The sequence below is a fragment of the Neofelis nebulosa genome, chromosome 15 (assembly GCF_028018385.1).
Source record: "Neofelis nebulosa isolate mNeoNeb1 chromosome 15, mNeoNeb1.pri, whole genome shotgun sequence".
In the NCBI taxonomy this organism is placed as follows: Eukaryota; Metazoa; Chordata; class Mammalia; order Carnivora; family Felidae; genus Neofelis; species Neofelis nebulosa.
This window is the reverse complement of record NC_080796.1, coordinates 3,707,872-3,726,240: the sequence shown is the minus strand read 5'-3', so window position 1 is coordinate 3,726,240 and position 18,369 is coordinate 3,707,872. Positions and strand designations below refer to the sequence as shown.

The window sequence follows — 18,369 nt, the reverse complement described above, 5'->3', positions numbered from 1 at the left end:
TATAGTCATAAAAATTGGAAAATACAAAAAGCCATCCATGAACACTACTGAAGTATTAATGACAACTTGGTTGTTTGGGTGCTGTTCAAACCGCTGGTAGTGGAGCGGTCTGATGTATGTAAAACCCTCTAGTGCTGGTTTCCACGTACAAAATGTGCTTAAAAGTTAATGGGATGCCAAGAAACATAGTTTGAAATATTATAAAGATTTTCATTACACACATATGAAACAAAAACTTTTTCCTTTAATCAAGATTTTGCCGTATAGTGTGTTCAATTGGGAAGCAATGAAAATGTTTTGTAAGCATCCAGTAAATTTTTTCTATTTATTTTTCAAATTGTATAATTTTTGTTCAAAATCTGTACATATTCTCGTGGCGCTTTCCATACTGGATCTTGATTTAGAATTGAATCATCAGTAGATACTAAAGGATTTCTACAGGATCCTCATTCAAATTCGGTAGCAGCTGAAAAGGAAAAGAAAGAATTATTTTCTTTCTCCAAAATAATTTTCAACTACAAGTGATTAAAAAAAAAAAAAGAAGAAGAAAAGAAAAAAAAAATAAAAAGACAAAAAGAAAGTTGGGGCCTTTATGATGTTAAGAAAAATGAAAAATACCTATGTACAACTGCAATATGAAACCCAAGATTAGTATTAAATATATTTTGCTCAGGGTTGCACACTGAATTAATTGCTATTGTGGATACATATCAGAGTTTCTGGTTTTTTCATTACAAGGTGAAATTACAAGATGAGGACACAGTCCACCCTGAACCATCATAAACTATAAACTGAAAAATCAAACAGGCATTTCCAAACAGAGCCAAGTAAACAGATGTAAGTGACAGGTATAAAACACAGCACTACTGGAACATACGGAAGGGACATCCCAGTTTTGTGTCAATATTGTCTGCTCTTTGGTGAAGGTGATATGTCAGCTGATACCTGAAGGACAAGGAAAAAGTATGCTAGGTAGAGGGAAGAAGCACATACAAAGAGCTAGAAGTGAGGAAGAACACTTGTGCAATTATGAGTAGTTTAGTTTGACAAGGTGCTAGAGCAAAGCAGCAGAGTAGGGCAAATAGTGAGAGACAAGGCTGAATCATCTGGCAAGAAGCAAACTGATTTGGGTGTTTTCATTCCATGCTAAGGAATTTGAAGTTTTACCCGAGGGCAAAAGCAATGACAAAGTCAATGAGTGAAGATTGAAACCCGTTACCTGTCAAGTGACAGCTATATGACCTCTAATTACTTAACCAAGCATTACTAAGACGACTTTGGATTTTTGGGTCTTCTATCACTAGCAGAAACAACAATTTGATAAAGCACACCTTTTCTGAGACTTGTGCAGGTTGACAGTTCCACAGGGATGGCACCAGTGAAGGAAGATTGTCGCCAGAAATAATAACAGATATATAGACTTAGGGAGATTGAAAAAACTTCTTTAACGTTTATTTTTGAGAGAGAGACAAACCACAAGCGGGCAGGGGCACAGAGAGAGGGAGACACAGAATCTGAAGCAGGCTCAAGGCTCCGAGCTTTCAGCACAGAGCCCTCTGTGGGGCCTGAACCCACCTGAGCTGACATCAGTCGCCCAACCGACTGAGCCACCTGGGTGCCCCTAGACTTGTGGGAGATTTTAAAAGAGCTATGAAACATGAGGACTAAATGAGGAGGAATTGTGTTCTTCATTATGCTCATGCTTTTACATTTTTTATTAGATATGTACAAAAAATGTGAATGTAGTATCTATTATCCAAACAATGGAAAGGGATGACATTTACTATTTATAGTTTAGTTCAGAAATCAATGATATATAACTTCATACATTTTGGCAACATACCTTCTTCTAGTGCTCTGGTTATTCTTTTTCCAACTCCCGCTGCATCTGAAATAAGCCAAATATTATTTAGAATGTGTAAGGTAAACAAGACATGGTAAGAATTATATATAGCTTACGACATGTGGTCTTGAAATAATACTTGTAGAGATTAAACCAAAGTTAGGGATTGCTTAAATAGAAAAACTATCACATGAATAAAATAAATTCCTACCTATTTTATTTTAGTTTTAGATAACGGAGAACAGATACATACACACACACACACACACACACACACACACACGTGTATATGTATACACGTGTATATGTATGTATAATACATATGTATTATATATATGTATACATATACACGTGTGTTTGTATACATATATATAATATGTGTATATTATATATATAATACATTATGTGTATTATACTAATACATATAATATGTGCATATTATATATATATGTATATATACATATATATATAATACTATTTAAGTGAATGTGATAAAAAGCACAATCAATATTGATCTATTGAATGTGTATAATCTCTGAAACGTGATGTTTGGTCTTACTGGTACAAAAAGTTTAAACAAGAATCATATTGTATACTGAATTATTACTTGGAAATGATTAGAAAAACTGCCATTTATGAAAGTTTAATCAGTTTTTTACCTTAATGAATAGTTCCTTAAAATGGGCTTTCCATTTTTTCACTTTTAGAAAAACAAAATTTGAAGGAATGCTTTTTGCTATTAATTTTTCAGGACTGACTCTTAAATACATATAAAATGAAAAAAGTGGGACTGTCTTACTGTCATGTGGAAATTCTACTGGCAAAAAATTGAGTAAAAATATTTTGCTATCTGTATTATGACTAAAACACTTATTTATTTTCATATGCACACAAAGATTTCAGAAAATCTCTTTGAAGAAAGGAAAAATAGAGGGTTACAACAGTTTTCAAAGTTAGCTTCTGATGTATAACTTTCTCCATTAGAGATAAGGAAAACAATATACAATTTTCAATTGTAACTTTGTTTCCTTTCTCCAAATTAGGACCAAGTTTTGAAACACTTGACTTATTAAAGTTATGGTTATCCACTTATGAAATGTGTACGAATATTTAAAACTATAGGTGACCCTTGAATAACACAGGGGTGGGGTACAGTCAAAAACCTGTATATAATTTTTCATCCCCCAAAACTTAATTACTAATAGCCTACTGTTGACTGGAAGCATTACCGGTAACATAAACAGCCGGTTCATACATGTTTCGTACAGTAGAATAAGCTAGGGCAAAAAATGACATTAAGAAAAATGGAAGGAAGAGGAAATACACTTACAGTACTGTACAGTATCCAAAAATAATCCATGTGTAAGTAAAGTAGACCCGCACAGTGCAAAACCATGTTGGTCAAGGGTCAACTGTATATTACAACTGTTCCTGTCTAGAATGTTCTTATTTAGATCTTTCTTAGACAAGGTAGCCTCTCCCTGAATGCCCCAAACAGGCTCCAAAATAGTGTACAGGACATAATCAACACTGTGGTGATAAGGATTCCAATGTCTTTACAAATTTAGGTGTGAGGACAAATGTTTTGGCTGACATATTTCCCAATATTTTCAAAGACTGTTTTCCCTAATACCTTTTTTATAATTGAAGTATAGTTGACATACAATGTTACACTAGTTTTTCAGTATACAAATTCAGATTGGACAATTGTATACACTATGCTAAGCTTGCTACCATACGTGTAGTTACCCTCTGTCACCATACAACATTAATACAATATTATTGAGGATATTCCATATGCTGTATTCTTCATTCCTGTGACTTATTTACTTTATAACTGGAATTTGTACCTCTTACTCCCCTTCACCTATTTTGCCCATACCTCTCTACCCACCTCCCCTTTAGCAACCACCAATTTGTCCTCTGTAGTTATGATTCTGTTTGTTCACTTGTTTTGTTTTTTTTTTGTACTCCACATGTAAGTGAAATAAGATAGTATTTATTTGTCTCTCTCCGAATTATTTCACCTAGCATAATACCCTCTAGGTCTATCAATGTTGTCACAAATGGCAAGATCTCATTCTTTTTGATAGCTGAGCTATATTTCATTGTATGCATATTACACATTGTCTTTATCCATTCATCTGTCCATGGACACTTAGGTTGCTTCCCTATTTTGGTTATCGCAAACAATGTTTCCATAAACATAGGGATGCATACAACTTTTCAAATTAGTGTTTTCATTTTCTTTGGGTAAATACGCAGCAGTGGAATTAATGAATATCTATTTTTAAGTTTTTGAGGAACCATAACACTTTTTTGACAGTAGCATTATATTCAGGCCTTATAAAATGAATGGGACAACATGACTATACCAGACTTATAAAATTAATAACTCAATACCAGATGATGGGAGAAGGCTTTATTCAAACAATTTTATATTACCATTAATAAATACGATATAAAATATAAACCTCGTTTTCTATATGACATGACTTAAGGAGCTACCAAGGTAATGTTGCATCTTTTCCCCAAAAGCTTTTTTCCTAAATATTTACCTTTGTGACCTTTATATTTTTATCTAAGTAAAAACTGTGTTTCGATGGTGAAAATAGCTTTCAAGTCCATGAATAAGAACACATGTGTACTTTTATGTATACCTTTCCATTGATCAGAAATATAAGAGGGTGAGAAAATTATACACAGAAAAACTATATATCAGCAAATTTTAATTCAAAGAACATTTTTAAAGGATTTTTAATTAGAAGGATTTTCTCATTAACTGTTAACATTCAAATATGGCCCATAGAAATCTAAGGTTCGGTTGGGGACACTGCAGGATTGAGGGACAAGGAAGTCACAGCCGTAGTCTCCATCTCTCCTTTAGTTAGACAGCTCTACTTCTCTCTGTTTTACACAATACAGTTTAATGCAAAAAGCAAAAAGCAACGTTCTATTCTTTGAAAAAAATTATTTTGAAGGTATAAAAGTCACTAATTTAGTCAAAATCCCGAATTTTGCGTAATAGACAAATAGGGCTCAGAGAGAGTGTACTTTGCCTGAGGTCATGAAACCAACTAGATGCAGACCAGGAATACACTTGTGGTCTTACCAAGCCTAGAGTTCTATGCCAGTTACTTCCTCATAGTCAGGAAAAATACGTGTATTTTAAGTATGACTCAGAGAAAATGAATACATAAAACTTTGTCATGTGGTTCAGTAATGCTTAGGTATGAGGTACACAATAGTAGCTCTCTAACTAAATTACAAATTTTAAAGTCATGAATGAAAATAAAGGAACAGAAATTATGTTAACTTCTTTTAGTAGCAGTCAATTTTTAAGCACAACTTTTCTTTAATTTTTTTTAATGTTTATTTACTTTTGAGACAGAGAGAGACAGAGCATGAATGGGGGAGGGTCAGAGAGAGGGAGACACAGAATCTGAAACAGGCTCCAGGCTCTGAGCTGTCAGCACAGAGCCCGATGCGGGGCTCGAACTCACAGACCGCGAGATCATTACCTGAGCCGAAGTTGGCCGCTTAACCGACTGAGCCACCCAGGCGCGCCAAGCACAACTTTTTTAATTTTTTTTTTTTTTTTTCAACGTTTTTAATTTTTATTTTTGGGACAGAGAGAGACAGAGCATGAACGGGGGAGGGGCAGAGAGAGAGGGAGACACAGAATCGGAAACAGGCTCCAGGCTCCGAGCTATCAGCCCAGAGCCTGACGCGGGGCTCGAACTCACGGACCGCGAGATCGTGACCTGGCTGAAGTCGGACGCTTAACCGACTGCGCCACCCAGGCGCCCCAAGCACAACTTTTTTAAACCACAGGACAGAGAACTTGAAAGAGAAAATCTTTAGGTGAAGCAAGCAAGCTGAAACTGAGGAAATTCTTCCTGAAAGCATTATTTATTCTTTCCAAAGAAAATTTGGTTTATCAACATCAATCAACCAATGAGTGAACCCATGGTGTGGTTATTTATAGCAAAATTTGAAACCCAACACAGATTTCTCTTTCCCATCTAGCATGCTTCTGCCTAACCTCTCATCATTCGTTGGTATGTACAAAAGACACAATTGACTTTATTAATAATTTAAATCCAGTCGGAAATTATAGGTGAATCTTCACTTCTCACATGTGGACTTATCTCTCTCTCCCTCCCGACGGGAAAGGAGACTTACCTAACAGGTGAATTTGGGAGAAGGAGCTAAGCAGTGCTTATGTGTTTCTGAATCTCCTCTTTGAAAAGATGTGCCTGCCCACAGTAACATGAATTTGGGTCTGCTCTCAGCTCTGTGGTAAGCACCCTGCCCCCGGGGTGGGTGTCAAGCATTTGTTTCCTCAATTTACAACTGTGTGGGGAAGTGCCCAATTTGGGAGGAAGCCCAATGTGGCTAACATAACCTAAATCATATCCTCCAATTTGTTAGTGTGTATTAGTAATAAAGCTACTAAGTTTATCTCCATCTCCCTGTCTCCTGTGTTCTGAATTTAGAAAGAAAAGACCAGGGTTACTTGCCGCCTACCCAGTGTCACCTGTCACAGCTCCACCGAGAAAAATGACTAGACAACACTTACAGAAACATTCTCTTCTTCCTTGACTTCATAACTAACGTACATTGTTCAAAAGCAACGCCCACTCGAAAGAGAGAAAAAGTTGATAGGAACCATTTTAGGAACAAACATGGAAAGTCAGACAAACTGAGGACACAGAGGAGTACATTCCAAATGAAAGAACATGAGAAAACCTAAGAAAACAACTAAGTGAAACAGAGATAAGTAATGTACCTCATAAAGAGTTCAAGGTAATGGTCATAAAGATGCTCAGTGAACTTGGGAGAAGAATGAATGGATCCAGTGATAACATCAACAAAGAGACAGAAAATATAAAAAAGAACCAATCAGATCTGAAGGATACAATAACAGAAATGACAAATACACTAGAGGGAATCAACAGCAGATAAGAAGATGCAGAAGAACAGATCAACAATTTGCAAGACAGGGTAGTAGAAATCATCCAAGCCAAAAATAAAAAATAAAAAAAAAAATTAAAATGAGGCTAGGTTAAGGGACCTGTGTGACAACATCCAGTGTAATAATACTTGCATTCAAGGGCTTCCAGAAAAAGAAAAGAGAAAGGGGCAAAGAACTCATTTGAAGAAAAAAAGGTTTCATTTTAAAAATTCAAATATTTGCTTGATTTAGCTATTTATAAAATGCTCTACAATCACTCATCAAGATATTTTATAAAAATAGAAACAAAGGTGGTATAAGTCAAAAAAAAGGAAAAAGAAAAAAGAGTGCCATAAATAAGAAAGCAATTAAAGATGTATTCTCGTGTAAGAAAATAGCAAAATTTTAACTTAAAAGAGAAATTAATCTTTTTAGTGTTACAAGTTGATTTAATTCATAAAAAGGACTTACCATGGATTCTTTTTTTTTTTTTTTTAAGTAGCCTCCATGCTTAGCGTAGAGCCCAATGCAGGACTTGGACTCATGACCCTGAGATCAAAACCTAAGCTGAGATCAAGAGTTAGACGCTGAACTGACTGAGCCACCCAGGCACCCCCATGGATTCTTTTAAATAGTAAACATTCATGTCGTTAAGTGTTTGGAGGACGAACATTCACTGACATACAGGGGTGCAAAAACTGGATTATAACAAAACGTTCAAATGTTTATGAACCACTGCCAACTGAAAATAAGTCCAAGCATCTAAGTGTACCTATGGTTAGCAGGCAATCACATTTACTTTCTAAAATCAAATTTAAATGAAAGCTTTTCAGGAAATTTTACATGGGTCAGTTTAGTTGTATTTACTGAATACAGTTAATACTAGGTGTCTCTTGTGGTGCATCTGTGTGGCTCAGTTGTTTTTAGTGTCCAAATCTTCATTTTGACTCAGGCCATGATCTCATGGTTTTGAGACCGAGCCCCACATTCGGCTCTGTGCTGAGCATGAAACCTGCTTGGGATTCTCTTTCTTCCTCTCCTTTTGCCCCTCCCCTGCATGCACTCACTCATTCTCTCAGTAAAATAAAATAAAAATAAGTATCTCTTAGAAATGAGAGATCAAGGGACTAATATTATATATATTATATATTATATTATAATATATATTATATACATTATATTAATATTATATATATAATATATTATATATATTATATTATATATATATATATATATATAATTTTACCTCAGTTCTTTCTTAGCACATATAATTATGACTTTTACTTCGTATGTATTAGTTACTTAAACAACTCAGAATTTCACCAAAATAAAAGTAACTATTATATCAGATATCTGAAACCCAAAGTAAAACAGATAATATAACTAACCTTCCACAAGGAAGTCTCTCAGTAGTCATATGACGGCCGTGGGTTCAAGGTAGGAATCACTAAGTTTCCTCCTGGAGTAAAGTTTCCATTGAGCACTAAATTATTTTCAAAATGTCCACAATAAGGTGGTTCCAGGCCTGGGCTCATAGTAAGGGTCCTGAGTAAAGTTTGGTGCTGCTGTCTCTCCACAAGAAGTTTTGTATTGCTCTCTGACAGTCTCTCATTAGTCCTGTGAAGATTAAAAAACACAAATACATTTTCTTTTTCCCTAAATCATTCCTAAATGACATACATTTTTTTAAGTTTCCATAATAGTAAATAGCATTTGCCATTGAACAGTGTTTTAGCACTGAACATGTGACAGAGCACACCTACTATCTAAAATTGTACTTTTAAAACTGTTCTAAAGAAATACTTTTGTTTCCAGGGGGATTCCTAACAATTCAAATTAGGGAAGGGAAATAAGTGGCTATCAGTGATGTACATGGCTTAACAAATAATACTTGCTGTCTTCTGGGATGGCTGTACTGACAGGATGCTTCAGGATACCATTATATATACACACTTATATTTAGTAAACCTGTTTACAGATATAAAACTAAACCATCCCTCAAAGACATTTTCAAGCATTTTCTTTCACCACTCTTGTACATTTCACTTATTATCTCAAAGAAACTGAGCATTTGACACTGAGGAATCATGAGACCAACAATCTCTAGGGGAGATAGTAGATGACAGACGTGTGATCAGAAAGAACTAAAACAGCTACAGAGGCAATTAGCTTATAACAGTTACCAAGGCACTGGAGGCAGAATCTGCCCTTTCTGTCTTCAGTCTTCCACATATCTCCCTTCCACCATGGTGCTCTTTTTAGCCATTTTGGGAATTATACTACCCTTCAGCCCTGTGTGAGTCTTTCTGTATTTCACCTGTATGCCTTTATGTAATGTAGAAAAAGCATAAAGGATAGTTTTTCTCAAGGCCCACTCTAGTAATCATACCAAAGATCACAATCAAGAGAATAAATGTACCAAGCTGCCAGGATGAATAGTAGTAGTAGTACTTGACCTTTTAGGTTAAAGATGTAATCTTCCAAAAAGAAACTCATCGACATTTCTATTTAGGGTAATTCTGACAATCAATTTTATACTAATATGCTTCTAAATGAGAAAGCTTCAAACAATGCACTTAAAGACTAGCAGATCCGATCAATGGAAAATATACAGGGCGGGGGGTGTGGGAGGGGGTGGGGGAAGAGGTCTGTAAAACCGAAAAAAAGAGGAGGGATTGAAACTGTCCTGGACTAACATTTCAAAGGTAAGTTCACTTAGAAACATCATTTCTCAAAATGACACGATCTAGTTGGCTTTCACTTCCTACTCATCTCATGATCTTGGCTCCACAGAAATTATGCTTTAGAAGCAAATTAATAAGCTAAATTTCTTGACTATGATTCTGTTTTGACTTACCTGTTCAGCTTATTTCTCAAGGACTTTCTAACTTTTAATTCTTCTAGGTAGAGTTGCCTGTAGGTTTCCAACTCTGTTTTAGTCGAATCTTCTTGAGAAGTCTTCATTGTAGAGACCTGAGATTCCAGATCTCTAATTCTAAGTTCCATTTGACTTCTCGTTGAAGCATGAGCATTTTCTCTTAACTGGTCCAAGTCTTCTTGAGCTGCTGCTTGTGCCTAAAGCAAATTAACAGGATAGTTTTAAAATAGCTATAAACTGAATAACTAATTATACCTGTTTCCTTTAGTTCGGAGTCAATGATTCAGAGAGCAATTTTAAATGAAAAAAAGCTCAAATGTAAAATATTTATCATATCATAAATATCATATCATATTTATCATATGATTTATAAAATTAAAGTTGAATCATTCTTGTATTAGTATTCACACAATCTGATAATTCAAATAGTAGAATCAATGACAAAATTTTAAAAGTCAACAATAAACTTAAGAATAATCCAAGTACAGTGCAATTTTTAAATCATTTTTCTTTTCCTCTTCATAGTGAGACTAGTTGTTTAAATCATCATTTTTTCTTATCCTCTCGATTTAGTAGGAATAATGATGAAAACTGAAATCTTTAAAGGGGGGAACAAATGCCTCCAGAAATCTACAAATTACCATAAAGCAAGTAGAGGAAACCCCTACAATACATCTATCCAAAATGTAATTTGCAGTGAAATGAATTACAGCACATTACAGATCAATCAATTAACCTGTAAAAACAGGTTGACTTCGTGTAATTTTTCTTCTATGTCCAGTCGTGCTCTTTCTTCAATCTCCCGTTTATACTGTTCCACTTGACTGCGTTCTACCATATTCATTTCCATAAATTGTTTCAATTTTACTACTTCTTGCTGTAACTTCTTGTTATTGCTCTCTAGTTTTTCACGTTCTTCTTCGAAAGATTTCATTGATAATAACTCTTGTTGAAGAACTTGATTTTTTGCATCCAGGTGTAGACATTTTGAAGATGTAGTTTCCAGTTCTGTTGTAAGGACATCAGCCTGCATGAATAAAACACTATAGTTTGGAAGGGAGTGAAAAGAGTCTAACTCAAAACTACTATGAAAAAAAAATTTTTTTCAGATTTTAAGTAATCTCTATGCCCAGTGTGATGCTTGAACTCACAATCTCAAGATCAAGAGTAACTGAGCCAGCCAGGCACTCAAATTTTAAATAAACTCATTTGCAATAAAATGTTACCTGTCTTAGAATGTGGAACCTTAAACAACTCAGAAAATCAAGAGCCAAGTTAAAGCCATCAGGTGTTACTGAAATAGATCTTTGCTATCATTCTCTTTACTACACAACATTTGCACTCAATTCTATACTTTTATTTTCTATGATTTTTTCATATCTTTCTTTCATAAGTCCCCTCTTAGGAGAAAGTCTCTTGGCCCTTCCCCCATCTTAACACTCCATAACTTTTAAAGAAGTTTTAGCAATATCATATTGACTTATGTATGCCCACGTCAAAAAATACGTCCCAAGATAAGACTCTGGAAATAAGACTCTAATTCATGAATCTATAAGTAATGACTCTAACACCATGGTCTGTTTCTGAACTGCAAATGTTTTATGCTAATTTGAAGTGCATTCACAGGAGAAATGATTCTCCAGGATGTGTTAAGAAATCACATCTCCCAGTATAAAACATTAATTGGATGATCCACATATTTTTTGAAGCAAAAAAATATTTAATTCAATACTGTTATCTTGTAATCCGTTGTTACTTTCCAGAAAATAAGAGATCATACTAAACAAAAACAACCACAACAACAAAACTGGTGGAGTTTCAGTGATGCTGAGTTGGGAAGGACTTCCATCCATTCTATATGATTGGTAAGACAAGGTGAATGGATGTGGTGGTTTAATAAATTCGTTGATACTTCTGTGAAAATTCCTCCCCTTAAATATATGCTGGCTTCAGTAACTGGTTTCTAGTGAACAGAATATGCAGAACTGCTGGGATTTTTTTAAAATTTTTTTTTAACATTTATTTATTTTTGGGACAGAGAGAGACAGAGCATGAACGGGGGAGGGGCAGAGAGAGAGGGAAACACAGAATCGGAAGCAGGCTCCAGGCTCTGAGCCATCAGCCCAGAGCCCGATGCGGGGCTCGAACTCGTGGACCGCGAGATCGTGACCTGAGCTGATGTCGGACGCTTAACCGACTGAGCCACCCAGGCGCCCCAACTGCTGTGATTTTTAAGGCCAGTTTAGAAAATGTGATACAGCTTCCATCTGACTTTCTTTCTCTAGGGAAGCTCACCCTTAGAACCCAGCCACCACGTTGTGAGGAATCCTAGGCTACCTAGTGAGTCTTCGTGTAGATACTCCAGCTGAGACTAGCCAACGTCCTAGCCAAAGGCCAGCCTCAACAGCCAAACACGTGCGTGAACAAGCCTTTAGATGATTCTAGTCTCCAGCTTCCAGTTATGCCAGCTGATGCCAAATGAAGAAGAAATGAGTTGCCCTACTCTGCTTTGCCTAAAATAAGATTGGTGAACAAGAGAAATGCTGTTTTGAACTACTAGGTTTTGAGGTGGCTTATTATGCGGCAGTAAATTGCTACCACAGATACTGATACTAAAAATGGTGTGCTGCTATTCAAAAAACCCTAAAAGTAAACTTCCTTTGAACCAAGAGTAGGTGGAAGTGGAAAGATGTAGAAAAGCGTAAGGATGAGACCCAAAAATGGCCTCCACAAGACTCTTAGTGGAACCCTGAAGGCCTATGAAGAGGCTGACAGCAAGGGTCTCTAAGCAAGTGAAGAAAATGACACTGGAGGAAAGGAAAGTCATGCTACAAAATACCTGAAAGTGAAACGGATAGGAAAGAGAAACTAAAGAAAGACTATGCAACTGAAAGGAACCAGGACTTACAGGGTTCAAGTATCTGTTTCTCCTTTACAGCCTCTCTACATGTTGAACTGTCAAATAATGCTAAAATAAAGAAATGGCTTTTGGGTTAAGAAAAAATCCAGGGTGCTACCAGGAAAACAGGAAGATTTAAGGTATGCCTCCAATTTCTTTAAGGATCTTAAGAGTGTAAGATTTTTTTTTAAAGTAGGTTCCACACCCGACATGGGTGTGGAATTAGCATAAACTCAGCACCCAGAGATCAAGTGTCACATGCTCTACCAACTGAGCCAGCCAGGAGCCCCAAGAGTAGACGAATTTTAAAGGCATTTTCCTATAAGAGCTTCACAGGAAACTGAAGCGAAAAGCTTATCTCAAAAGGACTTGCGAGGGTCGCTTTGCTAAAACACGACATGAAATCCAGTAATATTTACAGAAAACTAAAAAAGGTAAGAGATTTATAGTAGCAAACATACTATTTGCTACCTTGGACTAAAAGGGGCCAAATAGTGTAAAATGAAAAGAGGCCTTTGGGTCTTAGAAGTCCCACAGGGAGGAAGCAGGATGAAAAAACAGCTGCAAATACAAGTCATTCCTTATGAAAAGGAAGGAACCAAGAGTTTAAAGAGTAAAGAAAGGGAAGAGACATGGAGGAAGTATTCCCGTGGTTAGGACTAAGTCCTAACTTAAGAACTGACAGCATGCATCAGGCTATATTTCAAAACTCTTATGGACTATGGTGCTTCCCATCTTCTTTTTCTGAATGGGAGAGTCTTCAGCAGTTGACTAGAATGTTCCATTTGTGAGTGGTAAATAACTGTCTCTTTCGTTCTCAAGTCCTCATATTGAGAACCCTTGCAATCAAGGGGCTATACTTGAGATACCATAACCCAGGCAGCTTATCCCCACTGCACCTGATTAAGATGGTAAGATCTTGGACTCAAGCCCTGAAGCTGATGCCATGATAACTGAGACTTGCAGGAGGTATTCGAGGGGGAGGGGAGTGAATGTATTTTTCAGGTGGGAAGAATACAAACATTTGTGGCCAGCGGGTAAATTATACTACTTTTTAAAGGTGTCCATAGGTTTTAAATATTAATTCCATTAAAAAAAAAGGCCATGGAACAACCTTAGTGACTTGCTCCTAATGAACAGAATATGTGACTATGATCCTGTGTGTATTCCAAGCCTAGATGACAAAAGGCGATACAGCTTCTGCCTTGCTCTGTATCTCAGGCTGCTTACTTGGAATCTAGCTCCCCATCTAGTGAGGAATCCTAGGCCACAAAGAGGGTCTAGGTGTGTCAGTTTGTTTCTGCTGCCTCCTGAAGTCCCAGGCAACAGCCAGCATCAACCACCAGACGTTAGTGAACAAATCTTCAAATGGATCCAGCCCCAAACCTTTCAGTTGCCCCACCTGAAGCTGAGCAGGGCAGAGACTACCTGTCCTGGCCACACTTTTCCTAACAGATTTGTGAACAAAATAAATCTAACCTTTGGGGAGTTTGTTAAGAAAAAAACAAAAATGATAAATTGAAAAGTGGATGAAAAAAAAGATATAAGACACATAAACTTGTATAGGAGAAATTGGTCTCCATTAAAGTAGGATATAATAAATGTTAAGATTAATTTATTAACAACCAATGGTGCTCATGAGAAGCAGATAACTAGAAGCAAGGTCTAAGAAATTTTTCTCTCAGTTTTTCCCCAGCTAGGATCATATTAGCTGTTCATTTTCCATATATGGCCTTTATTATGTTGAGGTATGGTTCCTCTAAGCCTACTTTGTTGAGGTTTGTATCATGAATGGATGTTATAGTTTGTCAAATTCTTTTTCTGCATCTATTGCAATGATATGACTTTATGCTTTTTTGAAAATTAATATGAGATATCACATTCATTGATTTGCAAATATTGAACCACCCCTGCAAACCAGGGATAAATCCCATTTGGTTATAGTGAGTGATTGAATGATTTTTTTATTTTATTTTATTTTATTTTTTTATTTTTTTTATTTTATTTTTTTTTATTTATTTTTTAATATATGAAATTTACTGTCAAATTGGTTTCCATACAACACCCAGTGCTCATCCCAAAAGGTGCCCTCCTCAATACCCATCACCCACCCTGCCCTCCCTCCCACCCCCCATCAACCCTCAGTTTGTTCTCAGTTTTTAACAGTCTATTATGCTTTGGCTCTCTCCCACTCTAACCTCTTTTTTTTTTTTTCCCTTCCCCTCCCCCATGGGTTTCTGTTACGTTTCTCAGGATCCACATAAGAGTGAAACCATATGGTATCTGTCTTTCTCTGTATGGCTTATTTCACTTAGCATCACACTCTCCAGTTCCATCCACGTTGCTACAAAAGGCCATATTTCATTTTTTCTCATTGCCACGTAGTATTCCATTGTGTATATAAACCACAATTTCTTTATCCATTCATCAGTTGATGGACATTTAGGCTCTTTCCATAATTTGGCGATTGTTGAGAGTGCTGCTATAAACATTGGGGTACAAGTGCCCAACATGCAGAAGGTTGAAACTAGACCACTTTCTCACACCATTCACAAAAATAAACTCAAAATGGATAAAGGACCTGAATGTGAGACAGGAAACCATCAAAACCTTAGAGGAGAAAGCAGGAAAAGACCTCTCTGACCTCAGCCGTAGCAATCTCTTACTCGGCACATCCCCAAAGGCAAGGGAATTAAAAGCAAAAGTGAATTACTGGGACCTTATGAAGATAAAAAGCTTCTGCACAGCAAAGGAATGATTTTTTTAATGTTTATTTTTGAGAAGGATCACAAGCAGGGGAGGGACAGAGAGAGAGGGAAACACAGAATCTGAAATAGGTTCCGGGGTCCAAGCTGTCAACAGAGCCTGACACTGGGCTCAAACCGATGGACCATGAGATCATAACCTGAGCTGATGTTGGATGCTTACCTGACTAAGCCACCCAGCTGCTTCTGCCCCCGGTGAATGATTTTTTAATGTATTGTTGGATTCAGTTTGCTTATTTTGTTGAAGATTTTTGCATGTTCATCAGAGATGCTGGCCTGTAATTCTCTCTGTGGCGTCTTTATCTGGTTTTGGTATCAGGGTAAAGCTGGCATAGAATGAATTTGGAAGTTTCCCTTCCTTTTATGTTTTTCTGGAACAATTTGAAAAGAACAGGTTAAATTTTTTTTTTTTTTTTTTTGTATTAGCTCTTCTTTACATGTTAAAATTTACGTCTGAAGGCATCTGGTCCTAGACTTGTGTTTGTTGAGAGTTTTTTGATTCTTGATTCAGTTTCCTTGCTGGTTATTGATTTTTTTTTCAAATTTTCTATTTCTTCTTGTCTTACTTTGGTAAGTTATATATTTCCAGGAATTTATTCATTTCTTCTAAGTTGTCCAACTTGTTGGCATACATTTTTTCACAATATTCTCTCATAAATGTTTGTATTTCTGTGGTGTTGGTTCTTATTTCTACTCTCACATTTGTGGTTTTATTTTGGTCTTTTCTATTTTCTTGTTGATTACTCTGGCTAACACCTTATCAGTTTTAATTTTTACAAAGAACCAGCTCTAGGTTTCATTGATCTGTTCTAGTATTTTCTGTTTTCTGTTTGTCTATCATTCATTTCTGCTTTAATCTCTTTTTTTAAATTTTATTTTGAGAGACACCACACATGAGTGGGGGATGGGCAGAGAGAGAGAGAGAGAGAGAGAAAGCAAAAGAGACAATCCCAGACAGGTTCCATGCTGCCAGCAGAGAGCCTAACACGGGGCTCGATCTCACAACTGTGAGATCATGGCCTGAGCCAAAATCGAGAGTCAGACACTTAACCAGATAAGCCACCCAAGGGCCCCTGTTCTGATCATTATTACTTGCTTTCTTCTGCTGGCTTCAGGCTTCATTTGTTGTTCTTTTTCTAGCTCCTTTAGGTATAAGGTTAGGTTGGTTGAATTTTTTCTTGCTTCTTGAAGTAGGCTTATATTGCTATGTACTTCCCTCTTAGGACCACGTTTGCAGCATGTCAAAGGTTTCAGACCATTGTTTTTTTTTGTTGTTTTTGTTTTTTTTTTTTAATTTCCATTTGTATACACGTAATTTTTTAAGTTTCTTCTTGTATCTCTTGCTTAACCCATTCCAGTGTAGTAGCATGTTATTTAACCTGCATGTATTGTTTTTAATAATTAAGGCCTGTTTTTTGTTTGTGATCCATTCTTGAGAATATTCCATGGACACTTGAAAACAACGTGTATTCTGTTTCAAGATGGAACGTTCTGAAAAAATCTCTTAAGTCCAATCTGGGCCACTCTGTCATTCAAAGCCATTGTTTCTTTTTCTTTTTTTTTTTTTTTTTATTAAATATATGAAATTTATTGTCAAATTGGTTTCCATACAACACCCAGTGCTCATCTCAACAGGTGCCCTCCTCAATACCCATCACCCGCCCTCCACTCCCTCCCACCCCCCATCAGCCCTCAATTTGTTCTCAGTTTTATTTAAGAGTGTCTTATCCTTTGGCTCTCTTCCACTCTAACCTCTTTTTTTTTCCTTCCCCTCCCCCATGGATTCCTGTTAAGTTTCTCAGGATCCACATAAGAGTGAACACATATGATATCTGTCTTTCTCTGTATGGCTCAAAGCCATTGTTTCTTTGGTTGTTAAGATCTGTTGATGTAAATGGGGTGTTAAAGTACCCTATTACTGTCTTATTATCAATTAGTTCCTTTATGTTGGTTATTGTTTTATGTACTTGAGTGCTCTTGTGGTGGGTGCATAAATGTTTACATTTGTTAGATCTTCTTATTGGATTGTACCCTTTATTATGATATAGTAGCATTCTTTGGCTCTTGCTGCGGTCTTTGTTTTTGGTTGTTTATTTATTTTGAGAGAGACAGAGTTGGGGAAGGACATAGAAAGGGGGAGAGAAAATTTCAAGCAGCCTCCATGCTGTCAGCCTGGAGCCCAACATGGGGCTCAAAGCCACCAGCCATAAGATCATTACCTGAGCCAAGACCTAGTCAGTTGCTCAAATGACTGAGGCACCCAGGTGCCCCACAGTCTTTGTTTTAAGGACTCTTTTGTCTAACAAAAGTATCGCTATTTTTTTTCTTTTAACGTGATAAATTTTTCTTCATCCCCTCGCTTTCATTTTTTTTTAATAGAATTTATTGTCAACTTGGCTAACATACACTGTGTATAGTGTGCTCTTGGTTTTGGGAGTAGATTCCCGTGGTTCATCACTTATAGACAACACCCAGGGCTCATCCCAACAAGTGCCCTCCTCAATGCCCACCACCCACTTTCCCTTCTTACCCACCGCCCCCATCAACCCTCTCTTTGTTCTCTGCATTCAAGAGTCTCCTATGGTTTGCCCCTCTCCTGCTCTGTTTGTAACTATTTTTCCCCTTCCCTTCCCCCACGGTCTTCTGTTAAGTTTCTCAAGTTCCACATAGGAGCAAAAACATATGATATCTGTCTTTCTGTGACTTATTTCATGTAGCATAATACCTTCTAGTTCCATCTATATTGCAAGAGATAGCACGATTTCACTCTTTCTCCTTGCCAGGGAGTATTTCAGTGTATATATAAACCACATCTCTTTATCCATTTATCAGTTGATGGGCATTTAGGCTCTTTCCAGAATTTGGCTATTGTTGACAGCACTGCTATAGACATTGGAGTACATGTGCCCCTATAAATCAGCATTCCTGTATCCTTTGCATAAACTCCCAGTAGTGCTATAGAGGGGTCGTCGGGTAGTTCGATTTTCAATTGTTTTGAGGAACCTACGCACTGTTTTCCAGAGCGGC

General features: G+C 36.7%; 1 protein-coding gene across 1 annotated transcript in view; it reads right to left on the bottom strand.

Moving 5' to 3' along the window:
• Window positions 1-224: 224 nt before the first annotated feature.
• The window catches only part of LOC131496458 (ankyrin repeat domain-containing protein 26-like), a 62,503-nt gene continuing 44,358 nt past the window's right edge, over window positions 225-18,369 (bottom strand). Inside the window, 6 exon segments of the mRNA XM_058702016.1 lie at window positions 225-466; window positions 1,844-1,867; window positions 1,870-1,888; window positions 8,189-8,417; window positions 9,658-9,875; window positions 10,415-10,705. Coding sequence (XP_058557999.1) covers window positions 333-466; window positions 1,844-1,867; window positions 1,870-1,888; window positions 8,189-8,417; window positions 9,658-9,875; window positions 10,415-10,705 — 915 coding nt within the window. The 3' untranslated portion in view covers window positions 225-332.